This window comes from Miscanthus floridulus, chromosome 5, assembly GCF_019320115.1.
Source record: "Miscanthus floridulus cultivar M001 chromosome 5, ASM1932011v1, whole genome shotgun sequence".
In the NCBI taxonomy this organism is placed as follows: Eukaryota; Viridiplantae; Streptophyta; class Magnoliopsida; order Poales; family Poaceae; genus Miscanthus; species Miscanthus floridulus.
In genome coordinates, this window is record NC_089584.1 from 79,118,894 (window position 1) to 79,146,157 (window position 27,264).

General features: G+C 43.7%; 2 protein-coding genes and 1 long non-coding RNA gene across 5 annotated transcripts; 2 read left to right on the forward strand and 1 right to left on the reverse strand.

Annotated features, from left to right (window-relative positions):
* Window positions 1–1,127: 1,127 nt before the first annotated feature.
* Window positions 1,128–2,047, forward strand: LOC136450113 (uncharacterized). The gene is made up of 2 exons (XR_010758268.1): window positions 1,128–1,821; window positions 1,915–2,047. It is a non-coding gene; the product is annotated as an uncharacterized lncRNA (long non-coding RNA).
* A 1,170-nt stretch (window positions 2,048–3,217) lies between these two features.
* On the reverse strand, window positions 3,218–27,147 carry LOC136450109 (N-terminal acetyltransferase A complex auxiliary subunit NAA15-like). Of its 2 annotated transcripts, XM_066450399.1 has the most exons (26): window positions 26,951–27,145; window positions 25,883–25,961; window positions 25,715–25,797; window positions 25,470–25,619; window positions 24,638–24,753; window positions 23,912–24,017; window positions 23,281–23,352; window positions 23,052–23,167; window positions 16,197–16,329; window positions 15,895–15,972; window positions 15,706–15,759; window positions 15,546–15,616; window positions 15,007–15,061; window positions 14,799–14,894; window positions 14,365–14,493; window positions 13,919–14,001; window positions 13,612–13,842; window positions 13,394–13,526; window positions 13,212–13,325; window positions 12,954–13,085; window positions 6,627–6,683; window positions 4,719–4,816; window positions 4,583–4,641; window positions 4,392–4,503; window positions 4,214–4,314; window positions 3,218–3,892 (listed from the first exon to the last, which is right to left on the reverse strand). In XM_066450399.1, the coding sequence occupies exons 1-26, from the start codon at window positions 26,999–27,001 to the stop codon at window positions 3,675–3,677; spliced, it is 2,727 nt and encodes a 908-aa protein (XP_066306496.1). In that variant the 5' UTR covers window positions 27,002–27,145; the 3' UTR covers window positions 3,218–3,674. The 2 variants fall into 2 exon arrangements, 1 of the variants encoding a protein (XP_066306496.1); XR_010758267.1 differs by lacking the exons at window positions 3,218–3,892; window positions 4,214–4,314; window positions 4,392–4,503 and having other exon boundaries at window positions 4,591–4,641; window positions 4,719–5,014; window positions 26,951–27,147.
* Window positions 6,702–11,942, forward strand: LOC136450110 (zinc finger BED domain-containing protein RICESLEEPER 2-like). Of its 2 annotated transcripts, XM_066450400.1 has the most exons (4): window positions 6,702–8,022; window positions 9,030–10,958; window positions 11,042–11,097; window positions 11,380–11,942. In XM_066450400.1, exon 2 carries the CDS (start codon window positions 9,035–9,037, stop codon window positions 10,697–10,699), a length of 1,665 nt encoding a protein of 554 aa, XP_066306497.1. In that variant the 5' UTR covers window positions 6,702–8,022; window positions 9,030–9,034; the 3' UTR covers window positions 10,700–10,958; window positions 11,042–11,097; window positions 11,380–11,942. The 2 variants fall into 2 exon arrangements, with proteins under 2 accessions (XP_066306497.1, XP_066306498.1); XM_066450401.1 differs by lacking the exon at window positions 6,702–8,022 and having other exon boundaries at window positions 8,938–10,958.
* Window positions 27,148–27,264: the final 117 nt, after the last annotated feature.

The following is a 27,264-nucleotide window of genomic DNA, read 5'->3' on the forward strand; positions in this document are numbered from 1 at the left end:
TAAAACTCCGTATTTAAATTGATCATAAGTGATGATGCTCTCTTATGAGGAGCATCAAATATTACCATGAATCCATAGAACATTAAGTTTAACATTACGTCCATTGACCATGTTAGATAATGGTGGCCATTAAGAGCAAGAGATCAAACTCTTTGCTAGCTATTATTCTAACAAGGTTTAAACCATATATTTTCTGAATTTACGCTAAGGGTAAATTTTAAATTGCTATGGTGATGCTGTATTAATTAATGCAAAATAAATAGGAGACAAGATCTATCTCACTAATTGTGTAAACCTCATTTATGCTAACACATTAGAGGTAGTCATCATAAAGATGTAGACCTCTAATAATATGGACATAGTCTGTTGAACAGTAGATGCCAAGTGGTGTATGCAATTTGTATAAACACATTTTAAGGTAATCATCAAAAGATTGATGTAGACCTTAGTTAATCCGCAAACGAATTGGGTATGCACGTTGAGGATAGTCACTAAGTTGTGGACTTAGTGTAAATCCCGCAGTAGCAACTATGGTGCTACCTTGTGTATGGCCAATAGGAATGCTGATTAATGGTAATCATCTTGTGAAAAGATGTAGACAGTATGTTTCAATTTGTGATGTTGGGTACGCACATTGAGGATGGTCACTAAGAATTTAGTGTAGATCCCACAGCAGCAACCATGGCGCTACCTTGTGTATGGCCAACATACAATGTGGAACATTTGTGTTATACAAATAATGAGGTAATACACTTAATCGATTTTGCATTAAAAATGTAAGCGCTATGAGCCTTAAATAAAGCATGAATGGGCTTAACATGAAATAAAAATTGCAAATAACAAAGTAGTTGTAATGCAAAGGTCGTGATAATAATATTACATGTTTATTGGGTTTGCCAATTTAGACAAACATTTTGAACAATGTAATAATAACATATGTTTATTGGGTTTGTCAATTTGAACAAACCCTATGAACATGTAATGTTAATAATACATGTTTATTTGAAATGCCATAGGACAAACTCTTTGAACAGTACCAATTCTAAACTGAAACAATTTCCAATCTAGAACAATAATTTTATTTGCTTGTAACTTTAAAAAAAATTACATTGAACCGAGGGCTCAGAAGCAAACAAAACTTATCACTTATGCAATTTTCTGAATACTTAGGGCTCTAGAAAATATATTTGCACGAGGCAAATAAAGCATAGTGAAATATTGTACACTGGTGTCGAGAATAGGCTGTGTGATTAATGTTGTAACCTTTGGCTATAACACAAAGGCACGGAACATAATTATCTAGAAAGATAATTATTTAATTCATAGAAAATATAAGGTCTTTTCTGCAAAATTTACGCAGCCTTATCATCCAGTCGACCGGTCCTTCTCATGGGCGGTTTCTCCTCGGGAAAAAAATCGTCGTTAGGCCGAGAGACCGTGAGGATGCCGCCGATGGCGGCTTGTGGGAAGGCCCGGCGCGGATTATGGGGGCGCGGAGGCTGCCGGCCGCGAGCCTCAGGGAGCAGGAGTGTCAGGCCGCTCGGCGTGGAGCAGCAGGGGGCCGTCTCTGGGCCGCTGCGGGGCCACCGGCCGTGGCGCGAGGCCACTGGCACGTGCGGGCTCTGCGGCCGGCCTGGCGCGCAGCCCTGCTGTACGGGCGGGCACGCGGCAACTGCCGCCGGCCAAGTGCACAGGCACCGCTGCAGGATTGGGACGCAACCCCGTCTCTGGTCTGGCCCACGCGAGCGCCGCTGCTGGTGTAGCGAGCAGGCCCACCACGACCTGTCGGACGCGCGGACTCGCGGCCATTGCCGTAGAGAGGTAAGAACATGATAAACTGAAGAAAAATCATAGCCGGTGGTTACCGTCTTTTGTTCTGAGTGCGTCTTTCATCTTCTTTCTTTCGATGTGGAGGACGACCACGGTGTTGCGATGAAAACGGTCATCGATTTCTTTGTCGATCCATGTTGATGGTGACTGTTCGGGCAGCCATCATCTTGTACGCATCAGTTTCCTATGGATAAGATGAAGAACAGATCTTCGTTTCTTTTCCGGTCTTGGAACGATGAAGGCCTGCGTGCCCTCTGTGCTTGCATCGAACATGGAGGCCGGCAGGATCCAGTTCTGCCTCCTTGTTCTGACGCAAAAACAATGGTGAAGGAGCATGTCACCGGCACTGTTCCTTCGAGGACGGACGGCTCTGCATCATCGATGTCGACTTCATCTCCGGTATCGAGTTCGGTGATGGTAGAGAGGCACATCGTTCTCCTCCTTGTTCACGTAGAGCAAAGTGCTGATAATGTGTTAAAGCACGAATGTAAATGAACAAGATTTGAGAGAACTGTTTCTTTCATTAATCTCTGAAATATATTTATACAAGTAAAGGGATGTCACGAAGGGACACGACTCTTTCTAAAAGACATGCCTTTTAGAGTAAAACTAACTGTTTAATCTTATCTACTAGTCTTGTAATTGATGGATGAGATCACTTCTTAAACATGTGTCTATTCATGGCGTCGTTGATGAGATCACCGAAGAGGTGTCTGTTGAGAGACACCGTTTCGTAACAAATATTTCATACAAATGTGAGTGCATATATATAGCCGTCTGTTGGACTGCTGTTACCAAGCAGAGGCATGGCTGTGCCAAAATGAACTTTGGGCCATATTGGGCTGGAAAATCAAACCATTTCATCCTTCTATTTCAGAGATATCACTGAAACGTGTTGTGGCCTTCATTTGTTACTTCAAAGCATAAAAGGTACAAATGCAAGTTCCAGACCAGGGTAACATGGGTAACCAAAAAAAAAAATTAATAATAGATGTAACGTTATGCAATTTTATCTTCAAATTCGACAACGCGTGCTTTTCACATTGCGAATTGAATAGGTCAAACACCCAGGGTTAACATTGATCATTATTTCTCATAACAACTGTAACACAGTTTCTATAAAAAGAGCGTACCCAATGCAGAGAGCTCCCGCTCTATGCAGGGTCTGAGAAAGGGTATCGGTGGCAAGTCTTACCCTCGCCTGTGCAATACGAGAAGACCACGACTCGAACCCGAAACCTTCCGATCACAGACGGTAAGACTCTACCGTCTGCACCAGACCCGCCCTTCAATACAGTTTCTATGTTCAAGATCAACTAATTTACAGCGTCAAGGAGCAAATGTTGCAGAAGCAGAAGAGATCAAGGCAACCCCCGACACACCAAACTATCCCGAAACACATAGTTGTAAATTAAAAAAGGTTTAACCTTATACACCTGCTTTATGCCAAAATTTTGTAGTCCAACAAGAGTGAGGGAGCAGCGCAAGTCATAAGAGAACCAACTACACAATCCATGATCGCTGCTTCAAATGAATGGTCACACCCTGATATCGCCAGGCAACAAATGCTGACGCAACTTCATCGTAACTGTGATGGAAGATTTTTCTTTCACTGTCTACAAAATGGCAACAAAAAGGTACAGGCTGGAACCAAGACAATAACCAGACTGAAGGCACCTCAGCTCCCAATCAATAATATACTCTTCAAATGTGATGTGCCGACAACTACTTCACCAGAGCACTTTGTTCCCCTTGGTTCTGTACGCTTTGGTTAATTGGGTACTGGCTCCAGTTCTAAAATATGTTTTGTTCCAGTTGTAACCATCCAGCTGCTTGTTCATGCATTACCGAATGCTTAGGCTGCTCAAATCATCCACAATATGCACAGTCCCGTTCAAACTGCCTTGTTCTCCCTCTTTTGATTTCAGCTGAGGGTTTGAAGCAATTCCATTTTCTGGTGAGCTCTCGAGACTATGGTCAACAGCATAGGCTGAAATAGCGCTCTTTATGCCTTCAAAGTACGTCGAGTAGGGAAAATATTCCGCACACCGTGCCTTCCACCCTGTTGAAAAAATAGGGTTATTCCTGGTTATGTCAAAGGACCAAACATCTATAGGCACGCTTTATTAGTAGGTGCATGCCAAGAGCATCCAGCACCAGTATTGTGTTGTACGAATCTGCTTAACATGCAATGGTTCTAGCTACCGGAATAAATCCTCAAAGCATGCCATCATGCAATACTAAGCACCTAGTGACATAAGTATTCATGTAATGTGAAATTAAAATACCTAACACAGCAACAAAAGAAAAAGGAGAAAACCCTACCATATTTAAAACAATGTAGCATGTGACACAATACAGGTACAACAATTTTGAAACTTACTATTTGCAACATCCTGATCACCAAAGACTGTCTCCAGCAATTTATGAACATCGATACAATCTTGAATTTGCCATTCTTTTACAGGACCAAGCACACTATGCCTGAAAAAAAAACAAGAAATGTGAACACCCATACAATAAAATACAGCTGAGCAAATAGAGGTTATTTTGTTCTTTACCCTGACGATGTAATATTTGTTGAATCTTCAATTAATTTAATTGCCTCCATCTTCTTATCTGGCTCCAAGAGATACATCATTTCAGCACCAGCTGCTCGGTGCATCAAGGAAGCTGGCAAAGAGATATCATCAACAAAGAGTAAGATTCCTGATCAGGACAATACCCACTAAGAAGAGATACGATTAGTTACCATTGTGTTTTTCGAGGAAACTTCTGTTTACTTCAACAAGGGACTTTCCATGTAATTGCCTGTAGGTTGTTGGTACTTGTTAGTCAGATAAATTGGTAATAAACACACAGTGATAGAGCAAGTGCCAAATTAGAACCTCATGTCAGGTCGTTCAGCTTCCAAAACATTCCAAATTAGCTTCTCTGAATCAGTCACTGGTCCAGGAAGACTGTTTATCTTGTGGAAGAATTTTATCTGCAAAATAAAGATCAATTAAATAAAAACACAATAAAATGATCAGATTTATCTTGAATTAATCAGGTGAAGTATTTCAAAAAGTATCACTAATGTAGTATGCTGTCATCCAACAACTACTAGCTCATTTTGATTCAGATCCCTATCTTCCAACAACTAATAACATTAACCACTGTTTATCTTGTGGAAGAATTTTATCTGCAAAATAAAGATCAATTAAATAAAAACACAATAAAATGATCAGATTTATCTTGAATTAATCAGGTGAAGTATTTCAAAAAGTATCACTAATGTAGTATGCTGTCATCCAACAACTACTAGCTCATTTTGATTCAGATCCCTATCTTCCAACAACTAATAACATTAACCACTGTTGTAGCCTCTAATCACCATCACTATCACCTAACATAATCAAAGTGGTGCATTATTTGTGCGGTCACTGGTGTACAAGGCATTACATCAAATATATACAAGCACAGTATGTCGCTCAGAAAGCATCTCTGTAAATGTCAAAAGATGTCAACCAAAGTAGCCACAATTCTATATGAATTAAGTGCTATCACTGAGCAAGAAACAACAACAACAACAACAACAACAAAGCCTTTAAGTCCCAAACAAGTTGGGGTAGGCTAGAGTTGAAACCCAACAGAAACAATCAAGGTTCAGGCACGTGAATAGCTGTCTTCCAAGCACTCCTATCTAAGGCTAAGTCTTTAGGTATATTCCATCCTTTCAAGTCTCCTTTTATTGCCTCTACCCAAGTCAACTTCGGTCTTCCTCTGCCTCTCTTCACGTTACTATCCTGACTTAGGATTCCACTACGCACCGGTGCATCTGGAGGTCTCCGTTGCACATGTCCAAACCATCTCAACCGGTGTTGGACAAGCTTTTCTTCAATTGGCGCTACCCCTAATCTCTCACGTATATCGTCGTTCCGAACTCGATCCCTTCTTGTATGACCGCAAATCCAACGCAACATACGCATTTCCGCGACACTTAGCTGTTGAATATGTCGTCTTTTCGTAGGCCAACATTCTGCACCATACAACATAGCAGGTCTAATCGCCGTCCTATAAAACTTGCCTTTTAGCTTCTGTGGTACCCTTTTGTCACATAGGACACCAGACGCTTGCCGCCACTTCATCCACCCTGCTTTAATTCTATGGCTAACATCTTCATCAATATCCCCGTCCCTCTGTAGCATTGATCCTAAATATCGAAAAGTATCCTTCATAGGCACTACTTGACCTTCCAAACTAACATCTTCCTCCTCCCGAGTAGTAGTGCCGAAGTCACATCTCATAATGAAACTATTTGGGACTTTATCACTGAGCAAGAAAGCACTAAAAAAATGCATGGCCCTGAATCCATACACTCGAGAAACCATTAACTCGTAATGAAACAATTGACTCCACATTAATTCTGAGTGGACAAATAGAGAACTATACAGCCTTTTCCCCACTGACTTAACCCAAACAAGAGAAGAAGAAAAAACTATCATCAGACTTCAAAATGCACCCGATGTGTGTGGTATGCAGCAATCCTAGTATGTATTGACCAAAAACAAACTCACAACCAAGGTACAACGCCATGAAGGCACACTGAAGAATAGCATTCAGTTTGTTCTCATCGAAGATATCATGGGCTCAAGGAAGAATTATCAGAACCAATAAATTCATGAATTAAAAAAACATAACTCATCTCACTAGCTGTTAGGTCATTAGTGTACTGTAAGAAGGGAATTTATTATGACATGTCATATAACTCATGGAAACAAAGCTTAATGGAAGGTGTAGTTTTTGAAACTTACCAAACAGCGGTGACTGTCTGGATTATCCTCATCCAATTTAATGAGCTGTTTAACTGCCTGAAATTATAGATGGATTACAAAAATTAAGGCCGCTGTACAACAGAAGGCAACAAACTAAGAGCATGTAGCGAGTTAAGTATAATAATACTAACCTACATGCTTTCAACTAGATAAATTCAGTATTATATTCATTAACATGCAATGCTCAGGGTATCCTTCTAGTTATTGTAGAAGATGATGCTCAGTGATTGAGGGAGGATATAGGAAACAAATTCATATATAAAAAATAAAACCCATCAAGGGCGAACACCCATGTCCATGCGTATCTATCACAGTGCCGACTCGCTTCTGACATGTTTAGAAGAGTCCTACTGGTAGAGGGAGAGAAAAAGATAATACATGAGAGAACGATGAGATAAAGCCTAGCATCTATATACCAGAGAGGTAAGTGTTTCGCTGCTTTTTTTTATCTTCACACAAGTTACTTTTCCTTTGCACAAATTGCAAGTGTACTGCTTTTGCAACTTGTAGAGGACCTTCCTTGCATACAACACTAAGAGGGATCTTCTGTGACCACATACCATAGGTTTAAGTTTATATTTACTCACCCTGTTTCAAATTAGTAGTTGTCATTCTAGCATTGTCCTAAGTCAAACATTTCTATCTTTGACAATATGTGAATTATATATTACGAATGTATTTCTCATGATTAATCTAGAAACTTAAAACTTATGATAATAAACTATACGGATTTCTAGAAATCGATGGTTAAAGAAAGAAAGGTTTGGATTTGGACAGCTGGAATGACACCTGCACCCCGCCTGGGAATGGATCGTATAAATCCAAGGGCCGAACAGAGCCCCCAACTCATGGGCCTTCTTTTATGGATCGTTTAAGGGCTGTGTAATGGAACAAGTCGATTTGGATTGGATTCTGTTGTAGAAGGGCTGGATTCTAGAGTTGGCTCGAGTCAACACGTATGGATAATAGAACAGGGCCGGCCCACGGATCGGGAGAAGGATCCGTCTCTTGAAGCCCTCGCTAGTCGCGACCTGAGGGGCGGCGATGGTCCTCGGAGCTGAGGGTCAAGGCGGCGGAGGTTGCGGCGGCGGCAGCTGCGATTCTACATTCGAGATGGTTCCTCGTCAAGATGCGTTACTCGCCAATGCTAGAGCTTGAGGGCATCAGTTCGTCGGGCCCCATCTCTTCTCCATCCATCGCCAAGATCCCCACCTGCCGCTCCTCCTGGCCCCGAGCCGCTGATCGGGCCTCCGACGTAGGAAAGAGAAGCCGTCCCGCCAGGAAGCAGCGTCGCCCCTCTCCATCCGCCAAGCGCCGTGAATCAGGGCCGACCCTCTCCAGCCGCCTGTAGGAAGAGCCGGCGTCTCTCCCAAAGGTTATTCCTTCGATCTGTTCTTCCGATAAGAAATTGTTCCTTCGATCTGTTGATGTGGCTTCATTGTCAGCTACGGAGTACTTACAATTAGTTCAGCTGCATCATCGGTTCCCACAGTTCGGTAATGTAGTTGCAAAGTGCAGAGAACTCATGTCTAGCACTAGATATTGTATCAATAGAGTGATTAGTTATTTCTAGATTCTAGATGCAAATCCGGTTGCTTGATGCTGAAATAATATGATGACGAAACTGGTGCCGGCATTTCAAAATAGAAAATTTTCATTTTTGCTCTTATGGCTACTTAAAATTATTTGGACAGAGACACCACAGATCGGTACTATTTGGTAGATGTGCTCCAACAGATCGGTACTCTTTTGTAGATGTTCTTTGTATGTGGACTGTGGCATTCAATTTTCATCATCCACACCTCTTTGTTAGTGCTTCTGAAACATTGAGCTAATCTTCATCCTATATTCTTGTGAAATGTCCAATAGCGGTAGAGTTAATAAGTTATTTTAAGTGTCATTAATATCTATTTGAGACTGTAATGAACCTGAAACATTGATCTTCCTTGCACAAAGTAGATTAGAGTTCATGGTAGGGTCCTGCATAGTTGCAGTAACCTGATTTCCTCATCTGACACTTTTTGCAAGCTTTGTTTTAGTATCAGGGATGCATGATTAGAATTTAGAAAAAATATGTACAGGTTACCAGTATCATGAGTGAATATCACTTTTACGGTTACTAGTAAATGGGACTTTCTGTTTTCTGAAAAGTACAGTACAATAGTATTGTATAAACTTGTACTTGTGATATGCTGCAACATCAATTCCAGATTTTGCTTTAGTTGTATTGCTAGCTGTATAAACTGTACAGTTGTTTCAGTTCTATGCTTTTTTCTATACAATTGTTTCAGTTCTATGCTTTTTTCTATACAATTGTTTCAGTGTACCGCAGAAATAGCTTGCTAGAGCTGTGCTGACTGCACTTATAATCTTGTGATATAGGTATTATGGAGAGGGTTTCATCAGCAACAGCAGCAGAAGTTGAGGATAGTCTTGATGCTATCTCCACTGATCAGTCAGGGCGGTCAGGGAAAAAGAGGGCTAAAGTTTGGGCTTATGTTGACTCGGAAATCGTTGATGGAATTGAGAAGGCTGTGTGCAAGTATTGCAAGCTCCAGTTGTCTTCTGTGTCAGGGAAAGGGACAACTCACTTGAATAGGCATATTGGATATTATTGTCATCATATCCCTCAAGAGGACAGGGACAGATTCTTAGCAACTTTGAAGAACAAGTCTGATAGAGATAATTCTGTATTTGATCCTGTTGTATTCAGAGGTCTGATTGCAAAGTACTTCCTTAGTGCTGAGGTTGCATTTCGAAAAGCAGATGATCCTGCTTGGAAAGAGATGATAAATTATTGCCAGCCTTCATTCAATGTGGTGGGTCGACAAACTGTTCGTGCAGACTGTCTGATCTTGTATGAAGAAGAGAAATTACAGCTACATCAAAAGATCACAAAGTTGAAGTCTCATGTCAGTTTAACTGCTGATTTGTGGTCGTCAAACCAAAATTTGGGGTATCTTGGAGATACAGCTCATTACATTGATGAAGAGTTTGAGCTCCATAAGAAGATTATTGCATTCAAGCAGATCTCTTTCCCCCATAACTCATTTGCTGTGCAAGATGGCATCACGGCTTGCTTGACGGAGTGGGATTTAGTTGATCGTGTGTTCACAGTGACTCTAGATAATGCAAGCGTGAACAACAGAGCGATTAGAGACTTGCGTGCTGCTCTAGGTGCTCAGATGTTCTTTAAGGGTGAACACATACATGTCAGATGTGCCGCTCATGTGCTCAATATAATGGTCCAAGCTGGATTGCAAGTCATACCAAATGCAGTTGGAAGGGTAAGAGACATTATCAAGGTTGTCACATCTACACCTTCTCGTCTGCAAACATTCAACTCAATCGTTCAGGCATTAGGTCTCAAAGGCAAGTCGGGGCTGGTTCTAGATGTTCCCCACCGCTGGAATGCTACGTATGACATGTTGAATGAAGCTCTGAAATATAAAGCAGCTCTCAACAGATTCGCAGCAGAGCAGTATCAGGATGTTCCTAGTGAACAAGACTGGCAGAAAGCTGAATCGCTTCACGAATTCCTAGAACAGTTCAGTGAGGCTACAAAAGCATTTTCTGCGGATAGGCATCCAACGGCCCACCTCTTTCTGAAGATGTTGATGGCAGTTCGAGATGTATTGCTTGATGAGACGTGGAATACCAATGAACTGCTCAATGAGTTGGCTGAAGCTATGTATACCAAGTTTCAGAAATACTGGGCTGCGCCTAGTATGGTACTTCTCATAGCTGCAGTCCTGGACCCATCAATGAAAGCTGATTTTGTCAGGTTCTTTTACTTGACTGTTGAGAATGCAGAAGCAGAAGCGAAGATGAGAGAGCTTAGACAATACTTGAAGAAATATTATCTAGAGTACGAGAGGGTTGTGAGGACCAACACAGGTTCTGTCTTCGTTTCATATGAAGAGGAAGTTTTAAGTCAAGGCGAATCGAGTTCTTCTGGACTTCATGGCAAACGGCGTTGCATTTGCTCAATTTTCATCACAAAACTCGAGTACTCGCTTAGAAAGATCAGAACTGGATATTTATTTGGATGATCCTAGAGTAGTTGTGTGACCGATAGAGAACTTTAATGTTCTAGCATGGTGGAAGAAAAACTCGGATGCCTATCCTATCTTGTCTTTGATGGCCAGAGACTTCTTGTCTATTCCTGTTAGCACAGTGTCCTCAGAATCTGCTTTTAGTGCTGCTGGAAGGATACTTGGTAAAAATAGGACATCTCTCTCTCTCCAGAAACTCTTGAAGCGTTAGTCTGTGCAAAAGATTGGTTGATTGGCTTTAATGATGCAGAAGAAGGTAATTGTCATATTTCAGATACATATTGCAAAGCCGATTTTATTTACAATAGTGGTTTAATATGTTTGTCTTGTTCAATGCAGGTCAACCAATGACCGGACATCGTATGTTTGAATCAGATGAAGTAGATGATTGACAGGTTAGTGCCCTAGCTGTTGGTTCACTAGGAATGTTGTTTCACTAGGAATGTTGTTTCACTAGGAATGTTGTGATATTCATTGTTTAAAAAACAACTTAATTAGACCCTTTATTTGCATGATTGATGTTTGCTATATGCAATTGATCTTCCTTGTCCACTTAGTTTTTGTGTTACGAATGCTAGCGTCACTGTTACTAATGTTCCATTTATTATTTCGCCAATTTCTAGAATATTGAACTGTGTTTTCTGCTTGAGATAAATTTCATTCATTGTCTTATACAGGACCTCTGAGATGTCAATATGAAGGGAGACCTGTAACTTGTGTATATATTAGGGCTTAGTTTCTTGTTCCATATTTGTTTGGAGTTAGAACTTAGAAGCAAGGCTTCTCATGGCATCTCCGCAAGAATCCAATTCCCTGTGTTTGAAGTGGAAACTTGTTGATGACTGCCTGTCAAAAGACTGCAAATCTCACCGTGTCAAATCTGAGAATGGGCCCTCATTCGATTCATTTGCTAAACGGAACATCTTTGAGCATGGTTGACACTTGACACAACTCAAGCTGTCATTTTTTAGCATGGTTGACACTTGACACAACACCTGTGTTCTTCTTTGTTTTGCGTTCTTTGCTTGCTATATATTAGTTAGTTTCTTCTTGAATTTAGGATTGCAGCTGGTATTTCGGCAGTTGGAAACTGGTAGCTTTATCTTTGAGCAAGGCTGAGATGTAATGATTCAATACCCTTGTACTGAGTGATGAGTCTTAAGTGAAGCAAGGTACCACTTTAGTATATTATATTTTATTTGTGAAATGCAGGCAGGCACTAGCGCTCTGCACTGCACTGCACCAGCCGGCGAGTGTGTATCTGTACACTGTAACCAGCGATCAGGCCCTAATACTGTCCAAGGATCCAATAACCAGCGAGTGTGTATCTCTACACTGTAAAAGGATCAGGCCCTAATACTGTACAAGGATCGGGCCCGAGGATCTACATAAGAGTGGATTGGAGCAGGGTATAATTTAAAACGAACAGGGCTGGATCGGACTATCCTCCATAAAAAAGGGTTTGGATCAGGATCGATCTATTGCTAAAGTATTTAGGATTGGGGTGGGGTTAGGAGTGGATCACGATCCATTCCCAGGCGTACCTGCACCCGTGTCGAATTCAGACTACTGCAGCCATGGTGCATAAGCACTGCATGTTACTCCCTCCGTTCCAAATTATAAGACGTTTTGGCTTCTAGATACGCATTTTTTGCTATGCATTTAGATATACACTGTCTAGATACATAGCAAAAGCAATGTATCTAGAAAAGCCAAAACATCTTATAAATTGGAATCGAGGGAGTACACCACAACGTTTATCCAGAACTGACCTAGACCTATAATAGTAAAAAACTGTTGAACTCACCACCCACCTTGCTTGGCAATGAAACATGCAGTTTCCAGACTTTGCACATATCTAACACTTTCTTTATACATATGAACTTCTTAAGAATGGTTTCGAATATTCAGTTTCAATTACATTGCTAGGATAGTAGGCAACAAATCTGGCATTTCTCTGTGATGTTGGTACCAGGAAACTGTTAGCTTATAATTACAGATTTTTTTCTCCAACTATAATTACAGAGTTTCTTCATACCAGGAAACTGTTAGCTTATAATCATTATGTTTATATTAAGAAGAAAAATGTATAACTAAAGATAGCAGCGGTGTAACTAGCATCAATGAATTTACATAGATACATATGACACAGCGTATCAGGATGTAAACAGAGTGGGGAAATCGCAATGAGAGCGAGTAGAGGTAGAGTAGCCTAGGGCAAGATAAGTGATATTAGACAGAAATAACATACCTGGAAAGCAAGTAAAACTTTTTGCTTTCTCATGCTTAGCTCAAATGAAAGTATATGGGTCTCTAATGAGTCTGACGAGTTATTCTGCAGAAGCTTCAAGTATTTCGTAGCTTCTGCAAGCGGGTTTTCAATCTGCAAACAAGAAATTGCATAAACCAAGGTAGAACTTCTAGCTAGCACAGATAACTTGCGACTTGTGAGTACCAAAAACTGATAAATATTACACAAAATATAAGGCCATGCAGTGCACATAAATACCTGGATTAATTTTTCACCATGTGGATCCAGATCAACTGGTCTTGCATGTTGTTTCTTTCCAGATTTTGAACTGTTAGATGAAGCTGTTTCATCCTCTTGTTTCTCTTCAGCCTCCTGGAGGAATATGGGACAAAATCAGAAAACTAGGTAAACATTGATCCTATGTGAGTGTCTGAGATTACCCTTTTAGCACGCGCTTCTGCTTTCTTCTGCTTTTGCCTCAACTTCTTCCTCTGAGCAGGTGGCAGTTTTGACAACTCATCATTCTCCTCCGTAGAAGATTTTGTTGGAGAATCATGTAGTTTCATATAGCACCTGCAGTTTGTGCCAGCAGCATCACCAACTATCCTGGATAGAGGCACAAACTAATGAAAACAAAACACCAGAAGCAAACCATTACCTGATAGCTCCAGCAGCAGCCTTGTGGAAGTATTCATGAGCATGCAAACGATCTTGAAACTTCAGCATAGAAACATATGCTCTAAGTGTCATTTTCCGCAAGCAATACGAATGGAAGTCAAATTGATCTTCAGTCATATCAGCGTAATGCTTTTCAACTGCCAAGAAATTTTTTAGGGCCCGGCCAAGATCACCTTGACGGTAATAGCTCTCCCCAGAAGCAAGCTCATACCTTAAGTGATATATATCATGTAGTTAGATAGAAAGTGAACATATGAGATGGATAGCAGAGGGCAAAGAGCACATACCACATGCACTGCATGTCATGAAGATTATTGTGTTGATCACCATCTTTTGTAAACAAGACAGCAGTCTTCTCAGCAAGGCCAACCTTCATACATCCCAAAAAACAGCTAAATGTAAAAGAGCTTGCAAGTATACGCCAAGAAACTCCAGTGCTTTCTTATTGGATAAATGCTACAGTCTCCATATATTCCCTTTTCTTGAACCCAGCATTGGCATATCAAAATGGCCTCCAATACACACATTTGACGATAAACTTTTTAAAAATTATAATGGAAGAAAAAGAATTATACGATTCATGGTGGCAAAGATACTTTTTCCACACAGCAAATCTAAATACTTATATGCATATGAGTGGTCAAGTTAATAGGTTGACTGCAGTGCTCTGAAGCAACACTGATGATAACAAGTATAAAGGCCACATAAAAGTGGTCTGTTCCTAATTAGCTACCTGGTCAGCCTGAAGCATCTGCATAACACACTCGCTGTTTAAATAACGATCAGCAAGATCCATGGACCTAGCTTCATCTGCTAATGCGGCTGCTGCTGTGAAATTTCCAGCATGTTGCAATATCTTCCCCTGGAATATAAGTGTGAGTATTAGCAGAGTTATAGACAGCATGTGACTTAGATATATTAGTATTATACAATCAATTGAAACCTTTAAACCAACATACAACAGAACAGACTAAGAAATCATAATGGTGCTGGCAAGATTAGACGGTAATTAAAAACAATGTTGGTTCACTGCATGTATATAAATAAGAGATCACTTAAATTAACAGGAGACATTAGCTATATAGTAAACAAAATACGCGACAAAACTTAAACAAAATGCATGCGCGTGCATGTGCGGGTGTGGGTGAATGTGAGTGAGAGAGAAACCTTTACTGAATATAAATCGATGACAGTCGGTGTATGTGAGATAGCCTCATCGATTTTATTTAAAGCAATGTCATATTGCCCTCTTCTGTCATAGTGCTGCGTTAGACAATATGGGGAGGAAACATGATTATTCAAGTTCATGATATTTTTCTATACAAAAATGAGAAGTTTGTCACAAAACATGTAAAATGGCACAGCAAATGCAGACCTGAGAAATCAAAAACAGAGTCCACAACAGTGTGGAAGGAGGCTCCTTCTGTGGACTGCAAAGCAAGACAGTGAAAATCAATAGTAGTCATTGGCAATAACTCAGTTACCTCGATAGTTATAATGGCTGCCTTCTTGGGCAATATATTTGTCACAGATTGTTTACAAGCACAATCTTGAAAAGTGGGGCAAACACTATCTAGTTACAGTTTGTTGCATTACAGCAAAATGCTGTCTCGCAATTCTGGTATGTGTAAGGAACACGTGAATATTTTGCACAGTTCAACGAGTAACATCAGATGCCTATTGATGATTATGTATTTCGAGTTGGAAGCTCCAACACAGGGCATTTCATGTATTTATTTAGGGAGCATTGCCTCTCAGAAAACCATCTATCCATCACCAAACAGAATCTGGTTAAGGCATCAAGTACTCCATGCATTGCAAAATGACACAACAGAATGGTTGGCTAACCATCAATGAGTAGATAAGCAAGTAAGAAACATGCATTCACAATAGTAGTCGGGCACTAAGGATTACCATCCAGGAAAGCATCCGGAAGTCCTAATTGAATCTTCTATTTTAAGAAATAACTGCTCCAGTATGTTTGCCTGTCAACAGGATTTAGAATTCGCATATGAAGTGGCTTGCCGACTTACAACATGACCAGTAAACGAAACAAAGCACAAAATAGTGTTACCTTGCCAGGATGTTCATAGAGTGGGCTTAAATCAGAAAATAGTGAGGGCACACCCTGAGAAAAAAAATATATGGGATGCACTACAATTGATTATACCAGCCTAATGCTGAATGATAAGGAAACAAAATTAAAAATAACCACAGATGAAATACCATATATGTATTATCTGCAAACTAAACTATCACTTACCTTTGTTAATAGAGGTCTGACATAGTTGTCTGCTGCCTCCTGGAACTTCTCACCTTCCAGAAAATCAAGTGGGATACGCTGTCGCACAGGGAAGATGCACAAATTTAGATTCACATATTCTCAAGTATATGCATCTGCTTACTACCAATACATGCAGGGAAAGTAGAGTTTAGGATAAAACCAGGCATGTCCATGTCAATGGTATTATTTTTGTATCACCGGGAAGTTTAGTAGTGAATACAAGAAGAAGAAAGAGTGTGACAAAAAATATGGTCGCAATTTAACGTAGTTTATTAGTTTACCTTAACAGCAGATGACCAAGCATACTTCTCTTTAAGTGAGTTGTATAATGCACTTAAGCGTTCAACGTCATCAGCAGAATATTGACCATTATCAGAGTATAGGCCAAGGCACTTTTGCACAGCAATGAAGTATCTGAGTGGAAACAGTAAGAATTCATTCATTCATAAGAGTACCAAAAGGTAGGTTATAAATATAATGCCAGTACAAATAATGTTATGAAAGGTACACAGATGCATGTACTTTCATAGCACACAAGAAATCCACTCATATTTTCAAGATCAGATGTGCTAATCCAAAATTTGATATAATTACAAAACAGCATGGCTGTTCTTTGCCTGATGTCCTTTCCTACTGGCTACTGGTAGCAGTAGAGGTAGATTAAGAACATAAATAGGCAAATCCAGTCCATGCGAACAATACACCTTCCATTCTCACTCTAATCAAGGAATGCTAACGTCATTAGAGTGGATGGCACCCTACAATACACAAAAAAGGAGCAACTACACATTTTGGTGCATGTGCATACCATGAGCCTGTGTAGGGAAGGTAGTGCAACATCAAGCAACATGCTGGAAACATCTAGATCATACTTAAGCCTCCCTCCTTGATTCAGCTTAACACGTTAGCTAAGATATCATTTATCATGGTGGCTCCCCAAGGTTTCAATCAGACCAGAGTAGCCATGTGAGGGTAACACACCCACTCGTAATACATTGCCACCCCAAGTATGGCTGATATAAACCACATATGGTCAACTGTTCAACACAAATTAGTAAGTTTATTTCCCACACATGGGCATCATGTAAGGAGGCAAACAATTCACTGCACAAATTTTCCTTGATCAAATTCAGAACAGTCAATTCAACATTTTGTCTATTCATTCATAGGTAGGGACAAAGGACACTAAACAAATTGATGAAATTGCAATGCCTAAAATCATATATCCGAGTTGAGAAGATGCATGACATTTATGTTGGTCCCTCACTGCCCTGCACAGCTAAGCAGCTAGCTTACCAGCACACACACTCACTCACTAGAAGAAGGGGTGAGCACAGCGCACACACACACTGTAGAAGCTCCAGCGCTAGCCAAGACTCTGCCTCTGGTTGTGGCAACTGAACTGCCTTTTTTCATTGCATAGTGGTAGAGTAACTCATGTACCAACTATAAGGTACACATGAGCATGGCTGAGTACAGCCCCAACTACTCCTAGTACTAGCAGTACAATTCCTACCTCAGCCCACTACCAAGACATGGCTGATGCATTAGCTACCAACTAATGTACCAGTGGTGGCCTATTGCCCTACTGCTACAGCAACTAGGACAGCAGAGAATGACCTATTGCCAAATCTGTTGTGCAGCAAACAAAGAGAGAGAGATCAGCAGCAGATTATGTCTTACAATTCTTCCCCTAATCCTGCTGCTAACCCAAAGCCTTGACCTCATCCATGCCAATCATCTTCCTCAGCTCCATGAACCGCAGGCGCCCGAGTGACTTGGTGAGGATGTCAGCGAGCTATATGCCGGTCTCGACAAACTCGATGACGATTTGCCCTCCATCGTCGCAGTCCCGAAGAAAGTGGAACTTAATGTCGATGTGCTTGCTCCGGTCATGGAGGACAAGATTCTTGGCAAGGGCGATGGCGGGCTGATTGTCCACCATCAGAGCTGGCGGGTGAGCTTCCTCGCCGGTCAGCTCGACAAGCAGCCGGCGCAACCAGACAGCCTGGCACGCCGCTGTGGCCGCTGCGACGTACTCCGCCTCACACGTCGACAGCGCCACAATCTTCTGCTTCAGCGATTGCCAGGCGACGGGGGCTGCTCCAAGGAATACAAGCACACCAGAGGTGCTCCGTCGCCCGTCGATGTCGCCCGCCATGTCTGCGTCGCTGAGAACAGTGAGCTTCGGCTTACCTTCCTTTGCCTTGGGGGTGCCTCACTGAAGACCGTGAGCCACAGCCCACCCTCGCCACCACTCTTGGGGAAGATGATCGCTTGATCGAGCGTCCCCTTGACGTACGCGGCAACCTTTTCACCGTCGTCCAGTGATCCTCACGCGGTTCCTCCATGAACCGACTAACATACCCGACTGTGAACGCGATGTCCGGCCAAGTATGCGTGAGGTAGCACAGCCCGCCGACGATGCTCCGGTAGCGCGTCGCGTCCACCTTTGCCGCCGTGTTGTGCTTGGACAGCTTCAGCCGCTCCTCCATTGGAGTTGCGCATGGCTTGCACTCCACCATGCCACTGCGCTCCAGCAGCTTCTCCGCATAGGCGCGCTGGCCCAGGGAGATGCTCTCATTCCCTTGCCGCACCTCGATGCCGAGGTAGTAGGAGAGCGCGCCGAGATCGCTCATCTTGAACTGAGCCGCCATCTCGCGCTTGAATGCTTCAATGTCTTCCGCTCGCGCTCCAGTGACGATCAGATCGTCCACATACACACGCCGACAACGAGCTCCTCCTTCCCCCGTCGCCGTGTGTAGAGTGCGTGCTCTGTGGCGCAGCGAGTGAACCCAAGCTCGCCCAAAGTGGCGTCGAGCTTGGCGTTCCACGCCCTTGGAGCCTGCCAAAGCCCGTAGAGCGCCTTGCGCAGCTTGAGCCCCTTGTGCTCAGCGCCCTTGACGACGAAGCCCGAAGCTTGCTTGACGAAGACCGTCTCCACGAGCTCGTCGTTTAGGAGCGCAGACTTGACGTGGAGGTGGTGGACACGCCAATCCTTTGCTGCTGCCATGGCCAACAGCAAGCGAACGGACTCCATCAGCATTGGGCGGCTGGACGAGCCGCGGGCAACAAGCCGAGCCTTGTACTTGACAATAACACCACGCTCGTCCTGCTTCACCTTGTAGACCCACTTCAACCCGATCGGCCTGCAGCCCACCGATGGATCCACTAGCTCCCATGTCCCATTGTCCTCGATCGCCCTCATCTCCTCCAGCATCGCCCGGCGCCAATTGGCGTCGCGTTCAGCCACTGTGAACGTCGACGGCTCCTCTGCGCTGACAAGGAGTAGCTCTGGGTCATCCAGAAGCTGGCTAGCCAGCCCAGGAGCTCCCCCTTCGTCGACAATGTTGTCCACCCGCCTAAACCGAACCTCCTCGCTGTCATGGAAAGCATCCACAAACTCGTCGATGTCGGTGGGTGGTGATGCGAACTCCAATGGGGGTGTCCCCTGCGCTGCCGTCGCAGGGGACTATGGTGGAGGTGAATGCGCCGCTGCTGGTGGAGACTGCTCTCCAGCAGCAGCCTGTTCTCCAGCAGCCTGCTCTCCAGCGCCATCATCTCCTCCTTGGATCACCAGGTGCTCGACAACAAATGTGCTGCTGACACCAGCAGCTTCCCCGGCGCCTTGATCCTCCCAATCCCAAGCAACCATCTCGTCGAACACTACATCCCTAGAGACCACCACCTTGCCTCCCTTGGGATCATAGAGCCGATTGGCCTTGCTGCCCTCCTCATAGCCCAACAGCACCATGGGCGTGCTTCTGTCCTCCAGCTTGCCAAGGTGGGGCTTTGTGTTCTTGACATGGCCAACGCAGCCAAATGTCCTAAGGAAGGACACATTCGGATTGCGTCCATGCCAAGCCTCGAACGGCGTCTCCCCTTCAGGGCCTTGGCGGGCGCGCGGTTGAGGATAAACACCGTCGTGGTCACCGCCTCTCCCCAGAACTCCGCCGGCATCTTCTTAGCCTTCATCATCGACCTCGCCATGCCAACCACCTGGTTGCGCCTCTCCACCAAGCCATTTTGCTGCGGCGTGTACGCCGCGGTGTGGTGGCACACCACACCTTGATCCGTGCAGTACGCTACAAACTCTACAGAGGTTAATTCGCCGCCACGATCAGTCCGCAGCACGCACAGCTTCTTGCCGCTCTCCGCCTTCGCGCGCGCCTTGAACTTCTTGACCGCCTCCGCCGCCTCGTTCTTGCTCGTCAGGAGCTGCAGCCACATGAACCGGCTGCAGTCGTCCACGAGCAAGATGAAATACTTGCGGCCTCCATTCGTTGCCGACGTGATCGGCCCACAGAGATCACCATGGACCAGCTTGAGGGCATCCGCCGCGCAATACTTCGCCATCTTCGGGAATGGCAACCTCCTTTGCTTCTTAGCCAAGCAGCTGTCACACAGCTCGCCGGCGTGCTCGATGTGAGGCAGCCTAGTCACCATCTTCTCCAGCCGACCAAGAGCGTCGAAGCTGAGAAGGCCATACCGGGCAAGCCACAGCCACGGCTCCTCTGTGCGCCGTGCAGCCAGGCAGATGGGTTGCTCCACCTTCAAGTCGAGCAGGTACAGCCAGTTCCGGGATCTCTTCACCTTGGCGAGAAGGCGCTGCTCCCGGTCCCTGAACCTGAGGATGCCATCCTTGATCAGCACCTCACTGCCGCGCTCGTCCAGCTGCCCAACGCTGATGATGCTCAAGCACAGCTGGGGGATGTAGTAGACGTCCGTCAGCGCATGGTGCTCGCTGTTCTGGCACCGGAAAATGATGGTGCCACGCCCTCGGATCGCCACCCTTGAGCCGTCACCAAACCTCATTGTCCCGGTCACGTTGCCGTCGAGCTCGGAGAAGGCCGCCTTGGAATCCGTCGTGTGGTTGCTGGCGCCGAAGTCCAAATACCACCGCTGCTCCTACTCGCCGCCCACACGTCCGAGGTGGACTTGGGCGCGTGGCTCGTCGAGGTTGACAGCCTTCAGAGCCATCCCGTGCTCCTGTACCGCCATCACCTCTCCCTCCTCCTTGGCCTCAACATAGTGCAGTGCACAGAACATCGCCATCAAGAGAGTGGCCTCATCATCATCAGCCTGCGCCAAATGAGCCTCAGGTTTCTTCTCCTGCTTACAATTTGGGCACACATTTGCCCAATGGCCTGTCTTCCTGCAGCGCCAGCAGGCGTTAGGGTCGATCTTCTTCTCCTAAGAAGCCTTGCCGCAGTGCTTGCCGTCGCCACCGCGGCTGGAGGCTTCCCCGGACTTCTTCTCCTTTATCCGGGCAGCCCACTCCTCTGTCAGCAACAGCTTGCCATTGTCCGTCGTTGTTGTGGCCTGCTCCATGCGCTCGTCCACCGCCCGCAGACGGGGTCACATCCTCAATGGTGAGGGTGGATAGGTCCAGCATCGTCTCTATGGAGAGAGTGATCTAGATGTACTTCACCGGCACGATGTGGAGGTACTTGGAGACCGCTTCCTCTTCGTTGATGGTGACGCCGTGGCTCCCCAGCTTGCTGATGAGCGACTGCAGGCGGAGGGAGAAGTCCTCCACCAATTCACCATCGCGGAACTTGAGGTTGGCGTACTCCTGCTTCAGCAGCTGGGCCATCGCCTTCTTTGCGAGATCAGAGCCGATGCGCATCGCAGCAATGGCCTCCCACACCTCCTTAGCAGTTTTCTTCGCCCCCAACGGCTCCTTGTACTCCATCAGCACGGCAGTGACGATGGCCTCCATCGCTGACATGTCATCTTCTTCTACGTCGGTGCCCTTGTCGATGGCGTTCCAGAGCCGTCGGGGTCTGAGCTTGACCTTCATGGTCACCGCCCACTCGCCATAGTTGGTGCGAGTGAGCTATGGCCAAGTAGTGCCGCTGAGCTCCCGCACCGTGCGCACGACGACCTCCTGTCATGGCTGGGCCACAGCACCACCGCCGCCTGCCGCAGCTCCGCTGCTATCACCCGTCTCCGAGCCAGGTGCCATCGCCGGCGGTTAGTCCGGCGACTCCGATGATGGGATAAGTCTCTGTGTTGACTGGTCTTTGTGGGGCTGCAGCATATGGTCCTTGTGGCTACATGGTGGTCCTTGTGGCTACATGGTGGTCTTGCTGCCCATCAAGGACAGCATCCTTGACTGGCTAGGGCAGCATCTTACATGGTGGTCTTGCTGCCCATCAAGGATGGCATCCTTGGCTGGCTAGGACAGCATCTTAGCATCTAGCATCTTGGCATATGCTTGGCTGGCTAGCAGCCTATAAATATATATCCCCAACCCCTCAGGTTGGCATGGCATTTGTGTGAGAAATAAACCAGAAAATTGCCCCAACTCCTAGTGTCATCCTCTCTCGATAAGAGTAAGAATTTTGCTACTACCAAGAGTAAGAATTCGGCAACTAACATCCGATACCGCTTGTTGGTCCCTCACTACCCTGCACAGGTAAGCAGCTAGCTTACCAGCACACACACTCACTCACTATGGCTAGAGGTAGAAGAAGAGGTGAGCACAGCACACACACACACTGCAGAAGCTCCGGCGCTGGCCAAGGCTCTGCCTCTGGTTGTGGCAACTGAACTGCCTTTTTTTCATTGCATAGTGGTAGAGTAACTCATGTACCAACTATAAGGTACACATGAGCATGGCTGAGTACAGCCCCAACTACTCCTAGTACTAGCAGTACAATTCCTACCTCAACCCACTACCAAGACATGGCTAATGTATTAGCTACCAACTAATGTACCAGTGGTGGCCTATTGCCCTACTGCTACAACTAGGACAGCAAAGAATGACCTATTGCCAAATCTGCTATGCAGCAAACAAAGAGAGAGAGATCAGCAGCAGATTATGTCTTACAATTTAAAGGGAGTGGTTGGTCCATGGCTCCATGCCCTCAATCAACATTACCAATTTTTGTAATGCCTATGCTTATAGTTCATTTGGTTAGGCTATTTTTCTAGCTAATCCTAAGCCAACCGTGGGCTAACAAAACCTTATGCAAAATTTTGCCTAGCAAATGTTCTAGCAAGGTCAGTTGTAGCACAAACCAAACGTTAGCAGCACAAGTTGTGTCAAATGTCAAAACCCATACCCATTTACAGTGGCCCAAAAATAAGGCTGAACATAAGCATGTAAAACGAGGACACGAGTAACTCACTTGTAGTTATCAGGATTCATAAAAAGCAGGGATCTGTATATGCTCTCAGATTCATCAAAGCGGACAAGTTTGAACAAGACGGATGCCATTTGTTCTTTGAATGATAGCCTGTCAACCTAGCAGACAATTGACATGAACAAGAACAAAACATTATTATTTAGACATCATCTTTAGTGATCCCCAACCACCACCACATACAAGCAACATAAAATGGAAGGATAGGACTCACAATTTTGCTCTCCTTCTTCTGCATTTCCTCAAGGGCTCTGTCTAGCATCCCACATTCTTCAAACAGTGATATCTATTAAAAAAAGGACAATAAGATTACATGAAATCATGACTGCAACATATATTCATATTATAGATGCAAAGTTAACAGCAGAATAATAGCAACCTAAAGAAATGAACATGGCCATAATGCGTGAACCAATACCATCGAAAATAGAAAGTAATTAGGTACCACTTATTTGAGTATTTCATAATTCACACCACAAGCTTCACACGACATGGGGTGGATGTAGAGCAAATGAACAGAATACTACACGGTGAACATAAACAGACACTGAATGCTAAAAAGTAATACTAAACTAATATAATAAATAAACAAATCTAGATGGCATACAGTTAAAACAAAAAGAAATATTGCATCAAGCCATCAACAACATGCAAAACAAATGGGCACAAGTTTTCAATTAACATCTAGTAGTACAAAATTGGCAATCAAATATTGTTTTATAGCGAAAGCCAAAGTACATATATAGAATAATAGAAGTGTCAGAAGAACATGAACCAGTGCTAAATGTTTTTTTCTAATCCAATACTAACAAAAGAAACTGCAATCCTATTCAAGAAACACAAACCTTATACAGCAGCATTTCACTATGTTCATATCGCTCATTCTCTGGAGGATAATCATCTTCCAGTGTTCCCTCGTATGCCTCCAATACTTCTATTGCCTTAGAAGAACTGCAAGTGACAAGTTAGTATCAGAAACAAGTCAAAAAACCACGTTAAGTGATCAATTTTTTTCACACAGTAAATGCTCTGTCTTAATCATAAGCGTTAGCACGTAGATCATGAATAAATGAGCAAGTTAACTCTCCATCTGATATGAAAGAATACAAACAAAAACATAAATGGTCAGGTTTGGATCATAGAAAAAAATATCTTCAGGCTGTACAGCTCAATTATAAGGTATATACAAGTGAGGTAGGGACATCTGTGCAAACCCTGGACTAATGGACCTTTAGACTATCTACACACTTAGCAGAAAAGAACACCAATATGCCAAAAAAATAAACAGGCATATTATACAAAGTATGTTTTGCAATGATGACATGGAGCAATCAAATAATTGACACGATAAAGGAATACATGAGCCAAGAAGATTATATCCAGCTCGCACTTGACACCCTGTACTACTTCAATTGCTTACAGCGCACACCCAACAATGTTTGGAATGAAGTTTGCTACTGGATTTTCACCATAGCGTATATAGCACATAAAAAATCAGTAGAGGTCAAAGACATATTATGATAAATCATATAAGATTGGTTCTAATCAACATCGATTAGAAAGTGGCATACTTAGAATTCAAATGATGAGCGACCGCAAAACCAATCCAGTTCATGCGGTGATTTGGCTTTAACGACAAAAGTTGTTGCCTAGTCTCAACAAAGCCAGACAAGTCCCTCATCTGTGCCTGTGTAAAAGATGAAAAATAAAATATTAGAGAGCAAATAAAATTCTGTTCTTAAAATAAGCCCTGAAGCCTAGATAAGCATTATACATTTTAGAAGGATGACAATGGTGAATTCAAACAGCAATCTGCAGTGGCATATAACATAGTGATGCCAACACACGTTACAAATTCGGACAGCAGCTATTATGCACTCCCCCCGTTCCAAATTATAAGACGTGTTGGCTTTTTTAGATACATTGTTTTTACTATGTATCTAGACATAGTGTATATCTAAGAGCATAGCAACTTTACAAATTCGGACAGCAGCTATTATGTACTCTCCCCTTCCAAATTATAAGACGTGTTGGCTTTTTTAGATACATTGTTTTTACTATGTATCTAGACATGGTGTATATCTAAGAGCGTAGCAAAAAAACTATGTATCTAGAAATACCAAAACGTCTTATAATTTGGAACAGAGGAAGTATTATCTTTCTTTAGTGTTACATGTTCGGCAATAAGATAATGAACAAAATCATGTGCTTTGACTGAAATAAAAATGAGGAAAACGCTTACTGACCATTTCATGATAACAATGCGCTATGCACAGAACATTGAGTCATAGGTGACTGGAATGTGGCACATTTTAGTTGGCAGCAATTCATTGAGGCTACACTTAAGAAAACTATTGTGCCAAAAGAAATATAAATAAAAGACACTTGTTAATTTACACCAACCTGGAGAAGCGACAAGTCACGAAGAATTTCTATGTTATCTGGATCAATCCTCAATGCATTTCTGTAACATTTTATAGCTTCTCTGTATTCTCTATCTGACCGATAAAGCAAACCATAGACATGCCAACAGACATGACTCTTCAGATCATTCTGCGAAAAGTTTAATGTGAGTTAGTTCTGAGACACCTGTACCCATGTAATCATCACATCAACAACAGAGAAAATGGAATGCACTAATTGATAACCTTGAGGCCTCGTCGAACAAGCTCATACGCTTCAGATTTTCGGTCCATGCAGTTTAGCGTCAAACCTTTCATTGATAGTGTTTCTACATGAAACGAGACAGAGGGATGTTACGAGTGGATACAACAGTATGAGGTAATAATAGAACCAGAACATATCTTTCAACATACCACCATGCTCTGGAAACTTTTTTAATATGGAATCTGCAGCCTTAAGCCCTTTCTTATATTGCTTAGTCTCGTAGGATTTCTGTGGGGAAAAAACATTAACACAAAGTTTTAGAGAGTTAAACATGTAGAGACAGCTACCATGCAACACAAGTCGCAGTGATAATCTGATATTAAGAACAGAACATAGTGGACTAGCTTATATAGGCATCAAACGAAATTATAGGACATATCAAGAGTATGAACAGTTGAACACTTTTCATACGTGCAGAAATTCTGCATGTTAACAACTGACGAACATAATGAATATCATCCTCGAATACCCAAAGCACTAAAGCACAACAAAGGCTACAGTAAATCTCCAGAGCCATAACCACTTATTACCATCAGCATTGTGAAGCAGCTAGTCCAAAATTTTAGAACCAAGAGGCAACTTAGCGATTTTTTTTGTTTTTGAAACTTCAACTTAGCTATTTTGATGCTATGCGAAAAAAACTAAAATCATGCCATCATGCTAAGATTTTGAGCCCATCCAACCTATTTACAATGTGAACTAATAGTGCTAGGATTTAATTATCCATGTCATAGCAAAGCTGTGTGCCATCTATCTACTAGGACGCCGAGATTAGAATCCACTTCTTAAAACAATGCATATAGGATCAAGAAATCCATTCAGTTCAGGTCACTACTCACTACAATCAATCAATAAGGTCCTATAGATGTGAGACAACATTAGTCACCAATCACTGTCGGTATGGAATCACTAAACAAGGTGACAGTCATGCACGGTTAAGCACAGCTCATGGCTCAAGCTACAAACACTGTTTCCCGAGCTAACAGGCTCAGCTTGTTTATCACGAGGCACCCCTGTTCATCCAGTTACAACAAACCACAGCTTCATAGAGCAGACTCGAAAACCAGAGAAATCCATGCGTCTGGACACTCCTGGAGCAGCTCGGATCGCCAGCATACCGAATCGAGCAGAACCGGACCACGAAGCAGGCAGATTCGCGGATCGTCTCGATTCTAGGAGGGTGGAGGCCAAGTGGAGCGGGGATGTGGGGTGCTTACGACGATGACTTTGAAGAGGTTGGCCTCCTTGGGCGGGAGCGAGGACCCCATGGCTACGACAGCGGCGGCGCGGCGCGGCGAGGCGAGGCGGCGCGAACCCTAGGGCGGGGCAAGGAAGGGGAAGGGTTTTGGAGGCGCAAGGCGGAGGGTGGGCTGTCAAGCGGTGCCGTGGTGTGGTGCAGACGTGCAGTGTAATGGGAGGCGTAGAGGCATGCGTGGTGCCGTGACCGCTTCGGCCGCAAGGAACCCTACCCTCTGTTCGGTCGTTGGAACCGGAAAGGAGGCTATTTGGTTCTGGAAGCATAGCAGATAGA

Excerpts from the sequence above, each read along its gene's own strand:
- LOC136450110 (XM_066450400.1), top strand. The coding sequence starts at position 9,035 with ATGGAGAGGGTTTCATCAGCAACAGCAGCAGAAGTTGAGGATAGTCTT.
- LOC136450109 (XM_066450399.1), bottom strand. The coding sequence starts at position 27,001 with ATGGGGTCCTCGCTCCCGCCCAAGGAGGCCAACCTCTTCAAAGTCATC. Across the intron at positions 24,754-25,469 it reads GTGACTTGTCGCTTCTCCAG|GCACAGATGAGGGACTTGTC; the intron begins GTTGGTGTAAAT and ends TCTTTTACACAG. Across the intron at positions 24,018-24,637 it reads GCTCATCATTTGAATTCTAA|TTCTTCTAAGGCAATAGAAG; the intron begins GTATGCCACTTT and ends TGTCACTTGCAG.